At 41.7% G+C, this 20,684-nt stretch overlaps 2 protein-coding genes and 1 long non-coding RNA gene across 3 annotated transcripts; all 3 read left to right on the plus strand.

Moving 5' to 3' along the window:
* Window positions 1–1,844: 1,844 nt before the first annotated feature.
* Window positions 1,845–9,571, plus strand: LOC115667827 (UPF0496 protein At4g34320-like). Its single transcript, XM_056305063.1, has 2 exons — window positions 1,845–2,547; window positions 8,944–9,571. Exons 1-2 carry the CDS (start codon window positions 2,069–2,071, stop codon window positions 9,131–9,133), a joined length of 669 nt encoding a protein of 222 aa, XP_056161038.1. The 5' UTR covers window positions 1,845–2,068; the 3' UTR covers window positions 9,134–9,571.
* Window positions 9,175–9,865, plus strand: LOC130135559 (UPF0496 protein At4g34320-like). Its single transcript, XM_056305022.1, has 2 exons — window positions 9,175–9,327; window positions 9,575–9,865. Exons 1-2 carry the CDS (start codon window positions 9,175–9,177, stop codon window positions 9,863–9,865), a joined length of 444 nt encoding a protein of 147 aa, XP_056160997.1.
* Window positions 9,866–17,438: 7,573 nt separating this feature from the next.
* On the plus strand, window positions 17,439–19,325 carry LOC130135540 (uncharacterized). Its single transcript, XR_008814857.1, has 2 exons — window positions 17,439–17,920; window positions 18,715–19,325. It is a non-coding gene; the product is annotated as an uncharacterized LOC130135540 (long non-coding RNA).
* The last annotated feature ends 1,359 nt before the right edge of the window (window positions 19,326–20,684 follow it).

The following is a 20,684-nucleotide window of genomic DNA, read 5'->3' on the forward strand; positions in this document are numbered from 1 at the left end:
CTCCATGTGAAATGTCTAGCACTTGTCCCTTTTTATCAACGACTCACTTCATGGTCTAAAATTCAGTGTCTTCAGTGGGCAGAGCACCACCACACCAGACGATCCACCATCGCGCGCAACCACACGCATCATCAACACCCTATCAATCCGCCGCCACTGCTCGGCAGGATTTATTCCGGCAAGCATCGGAAAACTAAAGTGGTAATACGCATTATATCTAGGCTTTTATCATTTGATAAATATGGAAGTATCATAATGTCTATCTGATCAAGTAATCTGCATTACAAATCTATGTACAAATGTGACACGGAACGGCCTGTACGGCCTGCATATCAACGGGTTGTCTCTAAACCTAGCTTCCTGGTATCTTCTCAAGAATAGGAAATATCGTTGAATTTGAAAATCTATAAAAATCACATGAGAGGTGCTGTCTTGCCCCCCCTCTCTCTCTCTCTCTCCGCAGTCAATTGCAAAAAGCAGCTCATTTAGGTAAGCAAAAATCCAATTTATATTCAATGGTGCAAAAAGAGTTAGCTATCTTGCTTGTTGGATAGTATTCCTGTTATGATTTTAGATCTTGTACAGATTGTGGTATCTTAACTTTCTGTTGATTATCATGCAGGCCAGGTATATGAGAAGGCCCTCATGAATTTAAAAAAATTCATGACCACACTTGATTATCACATTCACCCTAACTCAGAACTCCCTTGTTGCGGTTGAAAATGTATTTATTAGCCCATTTCGATAGGATGACTCTCGGAGAAACCCTAGAAATGATTTCTTTTGGGGCATCTTCATGATCTAAGCACTAGAAAATCACCTAATACATAGGCAAGAGACGGACCCTCATGCTCGGCTGCCCTTTGTTATGTGTTACCCGACGATAATTAACATTTATATTAAACATCGTATAGATTTCATTCGATTCGTTTTTCCATCTGAGTTTACGTTTTAGCCAGCTTGATTACCGTTGTTTGGTGGTCGGTGGATGTGCATGTCAGTTTGCGAAGTGAGAATTGAATTGTTCTTAGGGTTATATCAACATTCCAAATGGTAATTTTGTGAGAAATGGCTGTCTTTTTAATTACATGATGATAATAACTTCTGGGATTTTTTGTATGACATTTTCCTCAATTATGAAGATTAGTTTCACCGTGTTTTAGCAGTCATGTCTTGTGTGAAAAGTTCCCACCTTTTTGTTAAAGTGCTATCCAATCCAAAAAATTGTATAGAAAAATATATTTTTCCATATTTATAATAGGAAAAAGAAAAGGTGTACTAGATTTTTAAGTCGTTTTATATTTTTTATTGTTTGGATTTCTCAATCAATGAACTCTTTTTCTCATTCAACGTCGAAAAATTCGTTATAATTTTTCCCTATTTCTCAAAACGATCAAGATAAAACTTATAATTTTTTCGCAGACCCTTTTTTTATTACTGCTAAGTAATTGCTCCTAAACAAAAAAAATGTGAGTTTCACGTCGTTTTAGCTACTTAAGTATAGGACATGGATATTGGTAATCTTATTACTCAAGTCATATAGTGAAAGTATGTGCTTTTTGCTTATTGAACCAATGGAGCAACCCCAGAATCAAATCATACTCGTATGACATTTTCTTGCATTAAATGTGTCTCTTATTAATGTGAGAATGGAGTGAATCTCATCAAAATTATCTAATTATTGTCCTCAACAGCACATGTGACACGTAAATCATGCATTGTGATTGGTTATGTTCATCAACCTAGATAGACTCGGTTCTCGAATTAGAGTTTCATGTTCTGGTTTTGAGTCTGGATATGACTGCTTGTTTTGGGCCTGTACTGGTTATTTACTTCCTATTCTATTTAACACGGTCTCGTATCATCGCTTTTGTAATAGTTTGACTTTTGGGACATGCGACGGCCATCTTCTAACATAATTCGGAATTCTTGCCCATGCTCTTCCTTTCAATTTCCTTTTTGCATGCTCTGAAATTCTCTACAGTGCCACAAACTTCTGTGACTGCTTCATTTTTTTTCCTTTTCTGACCCTCTCTTTTCTTAACCTCATGATCTCACCTGAAGGTCGATGGCAAACTCCAACACCAGAAGAAGCCCTCCAGCGGTTCCCTCAATATCAGACGCCAATTACATACCCAAAGTCCAGTACCCAAACGAACTCATCAGCTCGTATGGAGCAGCGTGCGAGTCCGACCCGGATTTGCAAACCTTCAACGCAAACCTCCAACCGAGGACGAACCAAGTCCTCAGCACTCTTGATTCCGGGGCTGATGTCCAAGCTCTCTCACTGGATTCTCTGAAAGAGATAAACGAGTGCCTCTTGGAGATGAACCAGGATGTAGTCAAAGTCATCTTGGATAGCAAGAAAGACATCTGGAGAAATCAAGAGCTGTTCGAGCTTGTTGAGGACTACTTCAAAGATAGCTTGCACACCCTCGATTTCTGTGCTGCCCTCGAGAATTGCTTGAAGCAAGCGCGCGATGCCCATTTGCAGATTATCGCTGCACTTCATTGCTTCGAAGAAGAAGATGGGGAGGGGTGTTGCAGGTGCATGTATCTCAGTTCTCGAGGAACTTCATTTCGAGCACACGTATCTTAGTATATTGGTTCTTTTTTTTTTTGGGTAAGGTAAGAAATTTATATACTTTTCCAATGAAGGCTTACAGCGAAAAAAGTCGTACACAAAAACCTCGCACTTGAGGCGACACAACAAGTGTCCCGACAGGTGCAACGGTGTAACGACTCATGCAAAGACTACAAACAACAGCAAAGCCACAAAGAAGTCCAACCGGAAAAGAGACCTATAGACTGCAAACAAAGTAATCAAAGGATTACTCAAAAATGGAAGGGGATAAGCCCCAATTTTGCTGAATTCTTCTGTTGCGGTCATTATCAAGCACCGGCTTCATGGATAAGGCTTTGTCCCTTACCAACTTGACGAGATGATTGTGGATGGCTGGCATGAAAATAGGTCGATTCCTGAATAGAATGTTGTTTCGCTCCAACCAAATAATATGGCACATTGCGCCAAGTGCAAATCGAGCGATTTGCTGATGAAAATTCTGGGCCCCTATAGTTTGGATAGCCCACTGGAGGTTTTCTTGCCATGATCTATTACGCCAAATAAGATTACATTTGTTTGCCCAAAATAAGGCAAGGGACCCAGTAACATTACAACCAAAAAAAAGATGGTCAATAGAGTCGGGTCTGCTTCTACAGAAGGCGCAAACACCATCGGATATTCTGTGGTGTCTTAGCAAAATGACTTGCGTAGGGAGTCTGTTCAAAGAAATGAGCCAAAGCAAGAAGCTGTACTTTGGCGCAATCGCTCGATCCCATACGAAGGAGCTCCATGGAACATAAGTGCCTTTGATTCGAATTAGTTCCCATGCCGAAGAAGTGGAAAATAGACCAGAGGAGTGTCCTTTCCAGGTAAAGCGATCAGGCCTCACCGCATCAAGAGCCGGGATGCTATCTGTCCAAGAGTTGAAAATGTCCAAAAAGTTTGAGTTTTGCCGGACTGAAGAGAAAAAATCCCGAAGCGATGCATTTCTTGGGATGCCAGATCTGTTTATGTCTCTATCGGAAAAAAGGTCGTAAAGAGGACCCCTTGCATGCCAATTATCAAACCAAAATGATATGGATGTCCCATCACCCATCTTCCAAAGAAAGTTCAGCTGGAAATCCGATCGAAGTTCAAGGATTTTTTTCCAGCTCCAAGAACAGAAGGTCGGTTTGGTTGCTACCCAGAAATTTCTTTTCCAAAGAAAGTTGGAGTGTATCCATTTGCACCATATGAACTCCTTATCGGTGAATAGGAGCCATATGTGCTTGAGTATTGTAGCTCTGTTGTAGTCCACAAGCCTCCGGATACCGAGTCCTCCTTCCCTTTTTGGTAAACAAACTTCATTCCAGGGGACTTTTGCGCCTCCCGCTCCCAAGTCGAGTCCTTTCCATAGGAATTGCCTCAGTATTTTTTCAATACTCAAAAGTACTGATTTAGGGAGAGTGAAGACACTTGCCCAGTATACTTGAGTTGCGTGGAGCACTGAAGTGATGAGTTGTAATCTTCCGGCAAACGAGAGAAAACGTTGGGACCAGGATCGAACTTTAGCCGTGATTTTGTTGATCAGATGGCAGCAGTCCGCTTTGGACAGTCTAGAGGCTATTACAGGAACCCCGAGATATTTAAAAGGAAGAATTCCTTCATTAAAGCCAAGAAGTTGTAAAATCTGGGTTCGTAAAGCCGTTGAACCACCTGACATGAAAGTCTCACTCTTATTAGCATTTGGCTTGAGGCTAGACCAACTAGAGAATAGCCTAATTCCTTCATGCATAAGAGTAATAGACTCCAAGTTTGCCTCAGAAAAAAGGAGCACATCATCAGCAAAGAAGAGATGGCTGAGTCTGGTGATCTTGCAACGCCAGAAAAATTTGTAACCAGGCAACCGAGTTTGATGGTTAAGGATGCCTGAGAACACTTCCATGGCCAGCGTAAAAAGATAGGGAGAAAGAGGGTCTCCTTGTCTGATGCCGCGGCCGCTAGAAAAGAAACCATGAAGTTCACCATTAATGGCCATAGAAAATTTCGGAGAGGTGACACATTCCATAATAAGCTTGATCATAAAAGATGGAAAGCGGAATGCTTGGAGAACTGCTTCAAGGAAGTTCCAATCAAGAGTGTCATATGCTTTTTGAAAATCAACCTTAATGGCACATTTCGGATGGTAAGGCTCATGTTGGAAGCCTGCAAAAAGTTCCTGAGCCAGGAGAATGTTGTCAGTGATCCTCCTATTCTTGATAAAAGCATTTTGGGAGGAACTGATGAGAGTTGGCAGAACTGTGGAGATGCGGTCGGCCAAAATTCTGGAAATACATTTGTAAATGGTGTTGCAACACGCTATAGGCCTGAAGTCATTCATTGACTGAGCATTAGGGATCTTTGGCACAAGTGCTAATATGGTAGTGTTGAGTTCTTTTAATAAAGATCCAGACTGAAAAAAATCAGAGATTGCCGAGATGATAGAGGAGCCAACAATATCCCAGTTAGCTTTAAAGAAATCAACATTATACCCATTAGGTCCAAGAGCCTTGCCTTTGGCCAGAGAAAACATAGCATTATGAATTTCACTAACCGTTATCTCTCGAGAGAGTAGGAGGATCTGATCATTATCCAGCCCATGTTGGAGGTAATTCCGAATGGCGTCGATATCAGGTGGAGAGGTTGTTCTGTCAGTCGCAAGAAAATTTTGAAAATGCTGAACAATGTGCTGCTGAACAAGGTTCGGGTCATTAAGGATTACACCATTGGAATCAGAAATCGAAATGATGCGGTTCTGAAGGTGTCTCTTATTTACAAAGTGGTGAAAATATTTGGTGTTGCAATCACCTTCTGTCAGCCACTTTATCCTCGACTTTTGTTTATAAAAGGATTCCTCTTGAAGACACAGTTCGGAGAAAATTCGAGACTGATCCTTTTTTAGTTGAGCCAGAACAGTATTAAAAGGATCAGAGGCTAGAGCATCCTGGGTATTAAATAATGCTAACCTGGCCTGCGCGGTTCGATTTGAAATATCCGAGAAGGAATCTCTATTAAGAAGTTTAAGGCGACCTTTTAGCTGCTTTAGCTTCTTGCATAGAACGAACATGGGAGTGCCCGTAATATGTGAGTCCCATACCTCGTTGATTATATCCAAAAAGGAAGGGTGAGCAATCCAAAAATTGAAAAATTTGAATGGTTTCCTGGATAGACGAGGGGGAAAGATTCTGATGATCATAGGCGAATGGTCAGAGATTCCCGGAGCAAGAAATGAGGCCTCAGAAAAGGAAAATTCGCGGCTCCAATGTTCATTGATAAGGACTCTATCTATTTTCCGTTGTTTGCGGAGAATGCCGACGGAGGTGGACCAAGTATATCTATGCCCCACATATCTGAGATCATCCAGGCCAGCTTCTTCAAGACAAGAGCCAAATTCATCAAAGGCGGGTATCCAAGAGTTTGAACTGCCAATTCTGTCAGATTGGTGACGAATGGCATTGAAGTCTCCAGCCACAACCCAAGGAAGATCCGAGAACTGCACGGTAGAATGTATTAGATCAGCCCATAAAGTACGGCGGTTCACAAAGGTGTGTTCTCCATAGATAACCGAGAAATAGCATGATTTACCGAGAGCCAGCAGACTTGCACGGGTATGAATAGCTTGGGAAGAAGAAGACAAAACTTCCAAGACTAATTCTTGCGGATTCCAGCCCAACCAGATTCTGCCCCGAGGGGAGGAATTGTAATTGCATGACCAATCCCAACCCGGTAATAATCCAGTAGATATAAATTCAAAAAGGGATTGATTCACCTTGGTCTCAAGGATGCCAATGCAAGAAAGATGATTAGATCTCACAAAAGCTCTAATTTCCGCCTGTTTGAGGGGATGCACTAGACCCCTGATATTCCAGATGCCAAAAAACATTATGGAGGGGAAAGGAAGTTACCGCATTTTTGCTCGACCTCTCCTCCTGGATCTGGAGGTGGTCTGTTTATTTAAAGGGGGCTTACTAACAGGGGCGGGTTCAGCAACAGTTGGGGCCAGCAAAGCGGCCACACTAACTACCTTTCCCGAATGTGATGGGGCATCTTCCGAAGGGGGGGGGGGGGGGGCTTACTCCAGGTCGTTCTTGGCAGGAGTCGTGACTCACAGAGCAAGATTCCTTTTGCAAGTAGGCTTTGGGACGAGATGTATTCTGATCTGGGGAAGGAGAGTCTGAATCACTCGACATATCACTAGCCATGTCTTCGTTGGATTCACCATAATCAGAGGATGCTGAAGATTCACTTCGGGGGGACCTGGGAGGGGCAGAGAGTCCAGATACATCACCCTTGGGCAAAGAAGGGGAGGTCCGTGGAGCATGGGGCAGAATGGGGGCTTCTACCTCTATCGTGGAATGATCAACGCCGGGAGTGCCAAGCATACTCCTGGGCTTTCCAACCCCTTTCCTTTTGTTTACCTTCTGCCATGGCTCTTCCACTGTGGGGAGGGGAGCAGCAGGAGCAAGAGGGTGCTGCAGATTCTTTTCTGAGATTATAGTCTCCGAGCTGGGTGCGGGGCATCTATGGCCAAAAGTGCCACAGGATATGCAGGAGATAGGCCTCCATTCATATTCAACCTTGACAATCCATATTTCATCATTGAGCTTGACATGAACTGAGTCTAGCATGATTTGAGAAGCCTTGATTTCAATGCATACTCTCGCATAGGAGAGCATCCTCATTTTCTCAGTTTGTGAGTCCATATGAAGTGGTTTACCAAGTGCACTAGCAATAGCGCTAATACCAGAGGCCGACCATAAAGCGTATGGGATATCCCTAAGCTTCACCCATATAGGAATGGACTGGTGATGGTCCTTGATGAGCTTAAGATTGGGGTGCCATTGCTTCAAAATCATAGGCACACGCAGAATAGTGATGGGCCCTCCATCAAGGACTTTCCGGCGAAAAGCCTCGTCGGGGATGTGGAAGAAAAAGAAACCATCCCCGTTTGCCATTACATCCACGAGATTATTACCCCATACATTCTTCACAGCAGTCTCAGTGAGCATAAAGGGCAGTTTTTTGCCCACAAAATACCCTACTAGACATTCCTTCCATTTGGGGTTTGAATCTTCCAGAATAGCTTCTGAGATTTGTACCAGCGGTTTACCATCGACAATGGTAGGAGGAATAAATGATAGGCCATAACCTTTTTCAGCCGACCTTGCAACAGCTACCCAAGAGCGTTGCGTAATTTGTGAATTTTTGGTCGGAGGCTTTCCTTTACTGCTGTTGCGGTCAGTACCAGTCATTGGTGCACCTTGCTGGTCTGTTGAAGTCCCAGCAATATTCTGGATAACATGAGAGGGGTTAGGCATGGACCTTCCCCTGCTTCGGCCTCTACTGCGGGACCTTCGACCTTTAGGGTCAGTAGCTTTGGCTTTCATCGTGCCTGGCTTATCAAACTCAGCCGAAGTGTGAGCAACAGGGGTTTTCACTGCACTAATGGAAACTTGGGCTTTTGATTTTGCATACACCACCGAGGAAGATGGTCTGCGAGTGGCATCAGAAGGGTCAGCATTAACAGCTGAGGGGTGCTTTGGGAGGGTACACACATTTTTGCCCGTCTCCAGTAGGTTAGATGGTAGTGGCTCAGAGGCCAGCTCCCGAGAACAGGGGTTTTCAGTCATGGGCTTCACAACAGTACATACATTATGAATCCCAGTGACCACTATCCGTGTAGTAAGATCATGAGTGAAAGGGATTACTTGGGTGGCGCCGTTGAACAGAGATACACCAGATTTTCAACACAAACTCCGGAGTAGCTCACCTGGACAAAGAGAGGTGCCTGGCGACAGAATCCTCAAATTTCCAGAAGGAAAGGACCAGCGAAGCTGTAGAAATCCAGATAATCCAGTCGGGTGAACAGTATCTCAGTCACCGGAACACAGAAATTCCCAGATCTGCTTTCCCGATTTGAATGGGTCGCCACAATAGAAATCCTTCGGTCAATTGATTACTTAGCATCTGGCGCAGCCCAGCACCAAGAATTAGCTAGAATCACCGATCAGAACGACGAGAATCAGTGAGAAACCCAGCGGGTGAATAGTACCCAATCGCCTGCAATCGGGAGAGAAACTTGCACAGTACCGGATGAACAGTACCAGGGCGTGGAAAAGTTTTTCACTTGGATTTTAGTATATTGGTTCTTGCTAGCCACTATTTTCATTTATTGGCTAAGTCATTCAATCTCCCCTATTTTCTCTATGCATTTGCATTCAACTTCATATCCTAACATACCAATGGGAAAGAGTTGATTTCTAGAATTTGATATCCTAACAATATAAGGTTAAGTTGGTAAGGAATATGCATGCTTTTTCTGTTTCACGAGAAACTGATGCAGAGACCTTGGATAAATTTAGTTACTCAAAGATCTTGGAGGAACTGACAAAATTCAAGGAGACCGGATACCCTTTCCCCAAGGAGTTCTTCGAGATCTTTCAGACGATTCACAAGCAACAGAAGTCCGTGCTCAAAAAGTTGTGGATCAAGAGAAAAAGATTGAGAAGAAGCTCAAGAGCATACAGACGTGGAAGAAAATCTCAACCATGATACTGGTTGCAATTTTCGCAGCCATTCTGATCTGGTCGGTCATGACTCCAGCTGTGGCTGCTACACCAGTCACTGCCGCCCTAGCGGCTGCAACCGCCATTCCCATGGATGCCATTGGCAAGTGGATTGACTCCATTTGGAAGAATTATGAAAATGAACTGAAGGGATGGGAGGAGGTGATCACCTCAATGCAAGTGAGTACTACAAACCTTTGTCCTCCCTTTCTGTAATTACAGTGATGATCCCTGTAATTTCGTCAAACCAAGTCAACATCCATACTTTTCCCTCGAAGTCCTCGCAATTAACATAATGAACATCGTGAGGCTGGCTTGATTTTTATGTAGCTATAATGATGCGAACAATGTCTAGGAGTCCAAAATGCAAGAAACTCTGCAAGAGAAGTCATCGTGATTTACATGAATAATTTCTTACAACTAAAAGCTCGTTGCTCTCGAGCTCCTTAACAAAATCAGAAGCATGATTGACCCTTTGGAGGTACAGACCAGGAGGCTTTTGCAGAAGGCTGATTTTCCAATTGAGGAGGGAGCAGAAGCAGTAAAGCTCGGAATAGCAGACATCAAGAAAAAGCTGAGAGATTTCATGAAGGGGGTTGAAGGACTAGGAAAACATGCTGACATGTGCAGCCGCAATATCCAGAAATCGAGGATAGAGGTGCTCCAGAGGATTATAAAGCCCCCCACCAATTGCAACGGTGCCCCTATTTTGCTATAGAGAATTGGTGCTAAGTGTTTGTCTTCCTGTGAGGGATGTGCAGTGGACCTCCATTTGCATTGCCTTCTCTCATCACTAAAGCGGAAGACATCAACATTTGGCATTCGATTTATTGAATAATCATAATTAAATGCAGCTTTTGGACAGGAACTCTTCTATTCCTATTTGAATAAGCCCTTGTTTTAGTTTCTCTTATGTATAGTTCCATGTGGTGATTAAACAAGTTCAGATGACTGACATAAAACTGACCTGTTACATGGAAATGGTAAGGTTCAGGTTCTTCCCAAAAGCAGAAGTTAGTAGCTAGGACAGAATGGTTAAATTTTCGTTGAATTGTGTTTAGAGCTCATTATGCTCGTGAGAAATGTCTGTCCCAGTCTGATGAAAGCTGCATAATCCAAATGAAAGACCAGACAGCAGTAGCTCAGCAAAACAAAAATATCTATAGGAAGAAAACGTATCCTGCCTATGTTCCTCATTCGTAAAAGAATACTCCTCAATAAAACTATTTGGTAAATCCAGACATCTAAGGACAAATTTCATGTTGACAAGAATTAATGGAGGAAGAAATTGCAGATGCTGAATTATTCCTGATCAATGCTTGGCAAAATAAACGGAGCAATTGCCTCTAATGCAAATTTATTAAAGTGAGAATACGTTCCACGTTGCTTTCCAAGCAACAAAAAATATACACATAAATAGTCGGTGCTTCCAACTCTCCAACGAAACACCTCTCTGGCTTCATCAATTTTCTATACTAACAAACTGCAATGTAATTTTACAGAAGAAGTTCCTTGTTTACCAATATTCCAACGCGAAGAATCAGCAGAATTGAGAGAAATCTTTGAATTATGCAGCAAATCAGAAAACACTAGCAAAAGTTTCGAGTTCCAGGCCATGGGCTTGTCTCGAAAAATCAACTTCCTAAGTGATTCTCCCATCAATGGACCGACACCATTCAAACACAAGGGGCCTCCTCGTTCCTGGGAACAGTAAAAGGTCCAGGAAATGATCTCTGAGAGGCGTATACCTACACCAAGTGTAAGCGTGTCCATTTTCGCTTTCCCACTTTTGGAGATGTAAAAAGAAAAACACACTTCACTTGTCTCTAAGCTGCCTCTGAGTCACTGATACCATGAGTTGCTCTTCTATTTCTAGGAATTCAACCAATTTCTCCAAAGCAACTTTTTATTTGTTGCAAATACAAATGTCTTCAAAATATTGTACTAGTAGAGTCTTCTTTTATTTTTCGCTCTAGTGTAGGTAATGCTTCCTTTTTGTAATCGCTTTGTTTGTAATATAAAGTTTAATTTCTAGCAAAAAAAAAATACAAATGTCTTCTTCCGTGGGAACTTTTTGAATTCTATAACCAACTTAAGAAATTTCAGGGGATAAGTCCAAATGTAGTCTTTGTTTAATTATTTTACTTGTTTGTTCGCATGCGCTGTGCACAATCGATTCGAGAGATAGGTTTGGACTATTTTTAATAGAGAATATGGATATAAATTTCAAAGATGTGAATATGTGCTCATAATAACCGGAGATTTGTTAGGTAACCGCGTGGAGATTTTGAAATTTAGTCATTAGTATTGTATAACGTTTTACTTATTCTATATTGAAATGAGATAGAGTTGTTTTGGTCTTATGAAAATGGACATAAAATTTGAAAGTTAGCTTCAATAAAATGTACATATTGGCCTAATCTAAAAACAAAAAATCACGAAATTATACCGGTGAAAAAAAATGAGCCCACTTTATATATGTCACAAGAAAAAAGCGGGTACCCTTACGCGATGGACTGAGATGGCCACCGTCAATTTTTCCTCATCCTAGTGATAGCCGAGGTGGCAAACAGTGTTGACGGGGTGCGCTGACATGGCACTTTTTATTATTAAATTTTAAAAATCAATATTAAGGGTTCTAAAATCAAAAGAAAATATCTTCTGTTCAAGAATAAGGGGAAAAGAAGGCCGGCATTGGTCGCCAATGCCAGCGTCGAGTTTGGCGTTGACCACAGCAAAAAGCGAGTGCACTTGGAGCCCTTATGGACTCTAGTGGCCGGCACCGTCGTTGGTAGTCTGCAGAGCCGATGGCTCAAGTCGGGAAGGGATATGAAATTAGGGGAGAGACGTGGCGGTGGAGGAGCGATGTTGAGTTAGAACTCTAAGTTCAGAGTGGCGGAGGAGGAGGTGACCCCACGATAGTGGCGGAGGAGGTGTACTAGGGTTGGACGCAAGAGACGAATCGTGAGGAGGTTCCGACAAAGCAACTTCTATTTGATTGTAGGAACCCTTTTGCGACAGCCATAAGAGCAGATTGTAAGATAATCAATGGTTTATAATCAATATTTAAAATCTAGATTTCTAAAATTTGGATTGAAATCACATACCTGGTTTAACTAATCTCAGTCTATGCACCAATCAATACAGAAGAATCCACACGAATCCGCGACTAGGTCTTCCTCTCTTATAGGATCTCGATAGATGAACCTAAAATGCTTTAGAAAGAGGATGGGAGACAAGATCATAGCCTATTTTAGTGTGCACTTTAACGGATGGCTATTGTTAGAATACCGGCGTACACCGACCGTCAAATCATATTGTTGTTGTTCCGAATATGTGTTGTGCCCAACATAATATGATCACATAACCGCATTATGGCTATCTAGCAATTTCTCATTTATTTCATTATAATATGTTTGTCACAAACAAAAGTGTTCTACGGTTAACTTTAGCCCATGACCTAACCTCAAATTTTGCCCCAATTTTCTGAAATTCATTAGGTTTGACTTAGAATTGATCAAGAGTTGACTAAACGTTGACCGGACAGATACAAGGCTGGAAACTTAATTTAAACCTAAAAAACAAGTTCTACTCACCAAAATGAGTCTTTTGAATCCATATTGCCATCCAAATTCGGAAATTAATTTTTCACTTTTCAGGATTGGTCGATGTTTTTCGCAATGTTCGAAAATGTGTTATTTCTTGACTTTGCTTGCAAATTTGACACTAGGGATCGCAACATCCCAACACAACAAAAATCAGGTCGAACGGATGTCTGATGAAGAAGTAATCATTGGTCAAACTTTTTGATACCCAAAATAAGGGTCCCAAAGAACAAAACAGTACCTAGAATTCTTCTAATCAAAAGAAACTTTCAAACCTCTAAGTTATGGTATAAATAAGTCACCAAAAAGACACCAGGTTAGACGGGAAAAATCTCAGGTATGTGATTTCACGATCTTACCTAAAAATATTGGGCTTGTTGGAAAGCTTTCGACATGAGCATTCAAATGTCACAAAATCACACAAATCGAATGTTGGACGGAGGAATTACAAGCCCATAAAGAGCAAGCCTCAACTCGAAGTAAGCATGGCTCAAGACGAGGCATCGTGCCTTCTCTTGAGGCGGCCACCTCGACCTATAAATATCCCCAATTTTCATTTTTCAGTTGGTGAATCTATTACTTGCCCTTTTGCTCTTGAAATTCTCTTAAGTTGAGTTAGGTGCTCACATTTCTTTTGTTTTCAAGTTTTTTTTCTATCTATATAGTTACCAAAATTCTCGTGCTTTCAACGTAAGTCCCAACTCCCTTGTTTTCAAATGTATAGAAAAGATGTGTTGCAGAACAACATCAAAAGATGCATAAATCGAAGCACAAATAACAAAAGAATGAAAGCAAAATCAAAACCACACAAGACGCAAAATATACGTGAAAACTCAAGACGGGAAAAATCACATGGAGAGAGAGTGGGGTTTCTTTATCTTTGGCAACGAGTACAAGAGTACAATCTAAAAAATCAAAAAACTACTTGGTGAGCCACAAAATTTGAAGATCTAATAAGAAAAAAGGAAGAACAAAGAAGGGAGAGAATGTGGAAAGTAGAGTTAGAGATGTGTTGTGTAACAAATCACTTTTATAGTCCCCCTTCAAAAACCCCGAAAACAAATGTGCATGGTCCAAAATGCCCTTGTTACTAATTTGAAAATCAAAACTCAACAAATCTCCATATTGACTTCAAATCTCCATAAGAGAGTTGTGCCAATTGCCATGAGACCTCTCGCTCTCACCATCAAGAGTGACCACACAAAGCCATCCCTCAAAACCGGCAGAATTGACCAGGCATGCCCCTAAGCCTACGTGAGCGCACTTTGTGGATGAAACAAGGGATGAAATGCCAATGAAGTCTAAACAATGCTTGAACTTGGTCAAAGGAACTAGTTTGGTCAACATATTTGCCAAATTATTTGCCGTAGGTGCTTTCTTCACCGTAACCATACCCTTAGTAACCTCATCATGCACAAAGTGATACCGGATGTCGATATGTTTTGTTCTCTCATGATACATTGGGTTCTTGGTCAATTGGATTGCACTTTGGTTATCGCAAAAGATAACAAAGGCTCCCTCCTATTTCATCTCAAGCTCTGTAACCAAATGCTTCATCCAAAGAGCTTCATTTGCCGCTTCCATGTACTCTGTTTTGGTGGTAGACAAAGCAACCGTGTCTTGCAAGATTGCTTTCTAACTAACCACAGAACCACCAAGCGTAAAAACATAACCTGTCAAAGATCTCCTTTTGTCGAGATCGCCTGCATATTCAGAATCAATGAAGTCAACAACCAAATGTCCTATAACAAACCTACATGTGAGGTACCTTGAATGTGCCGAAGAATCCATTCACGGCTTGCTAGTAAGCTTTACCCGGATGTGCCATATATCTGCTCAGAATACTAACTGCCTGGGAAATGTTTGGACGAGTGCAAAGCATAGCATACATAAGACTACCTACAGCACTAGAATATGGGACTCGAGACATCTCATTTTCCTCTTCTTTGGTTTTAGGCGACAAAGACACCAAAAGCCTAAAATGGGATGCCAAAGGAGTACTTAGCAGTTTGGCATTCTTCATGCCAAAATGCTCAAGCACTCTCTCAGTAAACATATTCTATGAATAGCAAAACCTTGCCAAACGGTCTGTCTCTGTGAATCTCCATACCTAGAATCTTTTTGACAACTCTAAGATCCTTCATCTCAAACTCCCTGCTGCCTCTTCAACCATTGTAACTCTAACATGTTCTTCGTTGCAAGAAGCATGTCGTCCACATACAACAACAACAAATAAACAAAAAAAAAACCATCATGTAATCTCTTATAGTATACACATATGTCATGCGCACTTCGCAAGTGGCTATGACTCAATATAAACCTATCAAACCTCTTGCACCATTGCCGTGGAGATTGCTTGAAACCATACAAAGAGTATTTCAACCTGCAAACATGATCTTCTTTACCCTTAACAACGAATCCATCGGGTTGGGACATATAGATTGTCTCCTCAAACTCGCCATGTAGAAAAGCGGTCTTGACATCAAGTTGCTCAAGTTTTAGATTATAAAATGGCACTTACGCGAGCAATACATAAATGGAATTATGTCTCACAACTGAAGCGAACATTTCATTTCATTGATCCCCTCCTTTTGACTAAAACCCTTAGCTGCCAAACGTGCCCCGAATCTTTCATTATCAACCCCTAGGATTCCCTCATTTCTTTTGAAAACCCAATTGCATTTAATAGCTCTTTGCCCTTAGGCAATTTCACAAACTTCCAAGTTTAGTTCTTACGAAGAGACTCCATCTCTTCATTCATTGCAACAAGCCACTTCTCAGATTAAGAACAAATGATAGCTTCACGGAATTTAAAGGTTCTTCAACACCAACCTCTTCAACAACCGTAAGAGTATACGCTACCAAATCAGCGAAGCCATATCTCTGGCGAGGCTTAATTTGCCATTTAGCCCTACCTGCAGCCAAGGTATAAGGTTGCTCAACTTCTTCTACATCATCCTTGATCGAATTTGAGTCTGGTTGTTCACTGTCACTTTTTGGCTAAATAAGAACATTTTCCAATGTTCTCCGTGGATGCTCCATATGAAACTCTTAATGTTTCTGCAATTCAACCTCTCTCATTCTACATGACTAGGCATGTCTATCCTGCTTTCCTGCATTATCTTCATATGATACTCTCCTATTATTTGTTGCTAGGTTCTCCATGTTATTCACAGAGATGGGTGTCAACCCAAATTACAGAGACTAACACTAGTTGGATTGCTCCTGGAACTTCGAATTTTCCCCCCAAATGGACCAAATTAGAGAACTCCCACCTCTCTTTCAACTGAAATTAGACTAAGAGCACAAAAAAGTGGTGCACAATTTGGCATTTTTGAGCGACCAGCATTGAGAAATATTATTCTTAAACTTGCATTACAAGCGAGGTAACACGACCCACAAAAGATTTTTATTAAACAGAATAAGAATGACTGAACAAACAGATAAGCGAAGAAAAATAAACTTACTTTGCTAGGGATTGTGGTTCCGGGGGTAGAAGGAGAGAGGGGGAGGGCATGAATGTCCAACACCATACCACCGATTATCACACCTTCTCTACCATCTCTAAGGCTTAATTGCTCAGCTCTCACTACATTCTTCATCATCAACACCAGAAACAAAAAATTCACGATATCACTGAGCGCCAATTACATCGAACATTTTCCGTAAACAGAAACAAAAGCAGAAATGCACAGAGAGAGAGAGAGAGAGAGAGAGAGAGAGAGAGAGAGAGAGCATTCTAAATGGGTGAAGAAGGGAGCTCGCATCAGAAGCTTGTGGTGAAAGATGACGATACAGAGACTGAATCCTCCTCTAAGCTCTGCTTTCCACAACCATCTCTCCCTTGCTCTGTTGCTTAGAACTCGGTACTCACTGTCTCTAGCTTGTCTCATGTGAAGAAGAAGAGATAGAGACAGAGACGGAAAGTGTAGGGTGACCTTTGACGTTAAAAATGTGGCAGTTTTATTGTTAATAACTAAAACTGTAATAGAAATCAGGTACCTTCAAATTTATATAATTAAATAGAATAGTAAAATTGAACTTATTTTCTCAAATACAACGTAAGATCGGTGAAAGGTAAATAAGATGCAGAGGTAAATAAGATGCAGAACGGAGTTATAATCGACCTGTGCAAGTGGCCAGGGCCTAGATAGCTTGCACGTCAATAGTACGATTGTCAAAACCGAACCAAAAAACCAAACCGAGATATGAACCGAATTTTCGGTTCGATTCGGTTCGGTTTTCGATTTGGATAATCAAAACTAATCATTATTTTTTTTTCAATTCGGTTTATTTCAGTTCGGTTCAATTTGGATCGACAACAGCGAAGATCGAAGAAAGTAACTCGTGAGAAAAGGATATGAGAGAGAGGGAACGACGAAGGAATCCCCGGTGGAGGCTAAGGGGGAGCTTGGTGCCTGGGACGGCGAAGTGGCGGAGATCGGAGGGGTAGCTGTAGGTAGGGGTGTCAGAATCGAACCGAAAAATCGAACCGAGATACGAACCGAACTGAACCGAAAATTTCATGCATTTTGGTTCGGATAATCAAAATTAACCATTTTTTTTTCAATTTGGTTTATTTCAGTTCGGTTCGGATCAATTCGGATCTATCCGAACTGAAATAGACACTTCGGTTTTAGCCCTGGAAAAGCCCTATCTCGCCCAGTCGCCCTCTCTCGCGCTCGCATCTCCCTCTCTCCCTCTCCCTCTCCTCCTCGCCGCTTCGCCTCCGAAATTTGTGACTCCCCCCTTCGGCCCCGCCGCTGCCGCTGCCTCCGACGGCCGCAGCTCCCGCCGGGACCACGGGCCCGAGCCGGGCGTTTTCCTCCGCCGGTCCGCGCGACCAAGCCCTACCGAGATGAGATCGCGACCGAGCCTCACCACCGTGACTCTTACTCCATCGCGGCGCTTTCATTCCTCCGGGGTTACCGAGGTGTCGTCGGCTTGCCGCCGAGTCTTTGACGACCGGACGGAGCTCCCTGTCACCTGTGCCCCATCTCGTGCCGGTTGCCTCCTTTTCCGTTCCTCGGTTCCCCGTCGGCGGCGGCGGCTCTTGGTGCAAGGGCACCGGCGGTATCATCCCCATCACCGAAGCTGCAAAAGTACAGAGCCCCGACATCGACCACCTCCGCATCTCCAACTCCCTCTGCTCCGACCCTTCCAAGCGAGTAAGCCCTTCTATTGCCCCCTCCTTCTTGATACGTTCTCGCTGATGTAGAGCCGTTCGATCGTCTCCGATATGGTTGTATACTCTGAGGTGTAGGGGTGCTTCTCAATGGAGTGAGGCGAAATGCTACTTTGTCGAGTGTCAAGTAAGCGAGATAATTTGACAGTTGAGTCTGAGATAGGTAGGATTCGACTGTGCGTCTTGATTGTCAAATTTGAAATTTTTTTTAGTGTAGTGACGAAATTCTTTGCTTGCATGTCTTCTCAAGTTAGCAGAAAATTGAGACGCTGGTTTTTTGGTTTTGATCCCATTTCCCGTGTTGTTTGATTAACTAATTTCCACTAAGAGGTGCCTTTGCTTATATAGCCTCCTTGTCTTTGGTGCTGTTTACATTTACCACCATCTCTCTTGTTACTTTACGCTGTGTTATACCCTTTTCTCATACTGTTTTGGGGAGGGTTCATCTTGTAGTTTTTGTGGAGTCACTTTGCTGTTCAAGAACTTCAAGTCGATCTGCATTGTACTTTAAGTATTTCAAGTTGTGTTGAAAGCGTTGTCTCTTGAGCATTTGTGCTTTAGTCTTGAGAGACCATCAGAAATTGACAGCTCTCTTTGGAAGTAGAAATGCGTCATTACTTAATTTTTTTTTCTTTGAAATGATACTGATTCATATCTCGTGGCATGTGGTAGCTTCTTTCTCTCTTTCAGTTGGCATTTTCAATTACTTCTAATTTTCATATACTTATTTAATAGCGAATTGTTGTTTCGCTGAATTGAAAAGTGATCTGACTGCAGGTATTGGCGTACTTTTGGTCCTGTACTTTTGCAATCCTGGTTCGACAAAGCTCCGATTTTGTTGCACAATTCCAAAGCTGATTCGCGGCCGTGACAAACCCAGAGAGGCCCAGGACCAGCTTCTCGCCCATCGGTGAGTTCTCAGTTGTCTTCTCTCGGTCAAGTCTTTGATTGGTTTCGCTTCAGCAGTTTTGTCTTCGTGTACATCTCGGCTTTGTATACTCTTCAACAGTACCATTTCGTGTGTGAGGGCGTTTGTTGTTCTGCCCTGTTTTCTTGATCTTCGGTGATGGTTCTTGTGTCCGCTTGGTGAGGGTTTTTGTGGTTTAGAGATTGCGAGTCGGATTGTGAATTTTTTTTTCGAGGACAATGGTTTCGTCTGTGTCTTGCTTCTTGTTATATGGGTGGCCAATAGTTTTCATTTGTTTTAATTGTTCCTCTGTTTTGGAGCTAGATTTTATGTTAACTTGTTCTGATTTAGGCGAAGTGAGGTATATGCAATCTATATTACCTTGTGTTTCAAAGATTGCTAACAGCAATGGATTCAAATACTTTTTTGGGGAAAGAATTACCTTCAGAATTTGCATTGCAGCTTGAATTTCGAATTCTACTTCATGTATCTTCCCACTTCTTTGAATCAGCAAAGCATGAGTATATGGCTTATGTCATCTGATTTTCTATTAAGAATCCGTGGAAAAGTTTAATTTCTGTTTCCTAACGAAAACATCTTTTATGTCCTTCAATGAAAGGACATATATGGGAGTTTCATGTCTAGGCTGCTGAAATCCACTCCTTAATGGGATTGATCATGGATGTTATAAGGTATTTGTGACCAAGTGGGAAAGCAATTCCATCAAACTTGCTTAATAGAGGTGTTCTTGCATGCGCAATCTGTTTTTGCACGTAATTCCGTCACTTTCATAATTCATCATGTTCGTTTGGTATTTCTCTTTTCTCATCATGACTCTATCCTTGTGTTTGTTTGTTCTGTTGAACTAGTTTGCTTTGCGTTCATTTATCATAACTATTTAGTAACTTCTATCCTGGTGCTTTAATGGTTACCCCTTCTATTATGCTTTTATTTGGATTAAGTATTTGCTTTTGATACAAAGTTTGTTAACTTGACACAGCCACTTGAATTATAATAATTTTAGGTTTTAATTGTCATAGATTGGTAGATGTCTACTTCAATGAGTGAATCTAGTGGCACAAATAGAAGGAGGATGAGATCTACTGCTTGGGAACACTATAAAAGGACAGAAAATCCAGACAAAGCTAAATGTTTATATTGTGGGGCTATTATTGGTTGTTCTACCTCTCGAGGGACTAGTGCGATGCGTAATCATTTAGGTAGATGTAAGGAATTTCCATATGCGAACGTTGAGAAAAGGCAAAAAAGTGTCTCAGGTCAACTTGTTGGGGTTGGTAGTTCTAGGTCATTTGGTCCATGGAAATTTGACCAAGAAACTAGTCGAAAAGACCTAGTAGCGATGTTCATCATTGGTGAATTACCCTTTAAGTTTGTGAAAAATGAGTCATTTCGGCAATTCGTGAGTAGGATCCTGCCGAAGTTTTCAATCCCCTCAAGAACACATTGAGGGAGGACTGTTATAGGTTATACTTGGAGGAAAGATGCAAATTGAAAAAATATTTTTTCGATACATCTCCAAGGGTTTGTCTCACAGTGGACACGTGGACTTCTTGTCAAAATATGAGTTACATGTGTCTCACTGCTCATTTTGTAGATGGTGATTGGAAGTTGCAAAAGAAAATCTTGAATTTTTGTCAAATCCCGGGACATTCTGCTGAGATTATAGGAAAAGCGGTGAAAAAATACTTGATTGGTTGGGGGATTAAAAACATTTTTTCTATCATCGTGGATAATGCGAGCTCAAATGACTTGGGAGTTCAATACTTGAAAAAAAGACTCCACTCTTGGAACACTCTAATTTTGTCGGGTGAGTTACTCC

This window comes from Syzygium oleosum, unplaced genomic scaffold (genome assembly GCF_021117445.2).
Source record: "Syzygium oleosum isolate NSW1041296 unplaced genomic scaffold, Sole_v2.1 Sole_v2.34, whole genome shotgun sequence".
Classification (NCBI taxonomy): Eukaryota; Viridiplantae; Streptophyta; class Magnoliopsida; order Myrtales; family Myrtaceae; genus Syzygium; species Syzygium oleosum.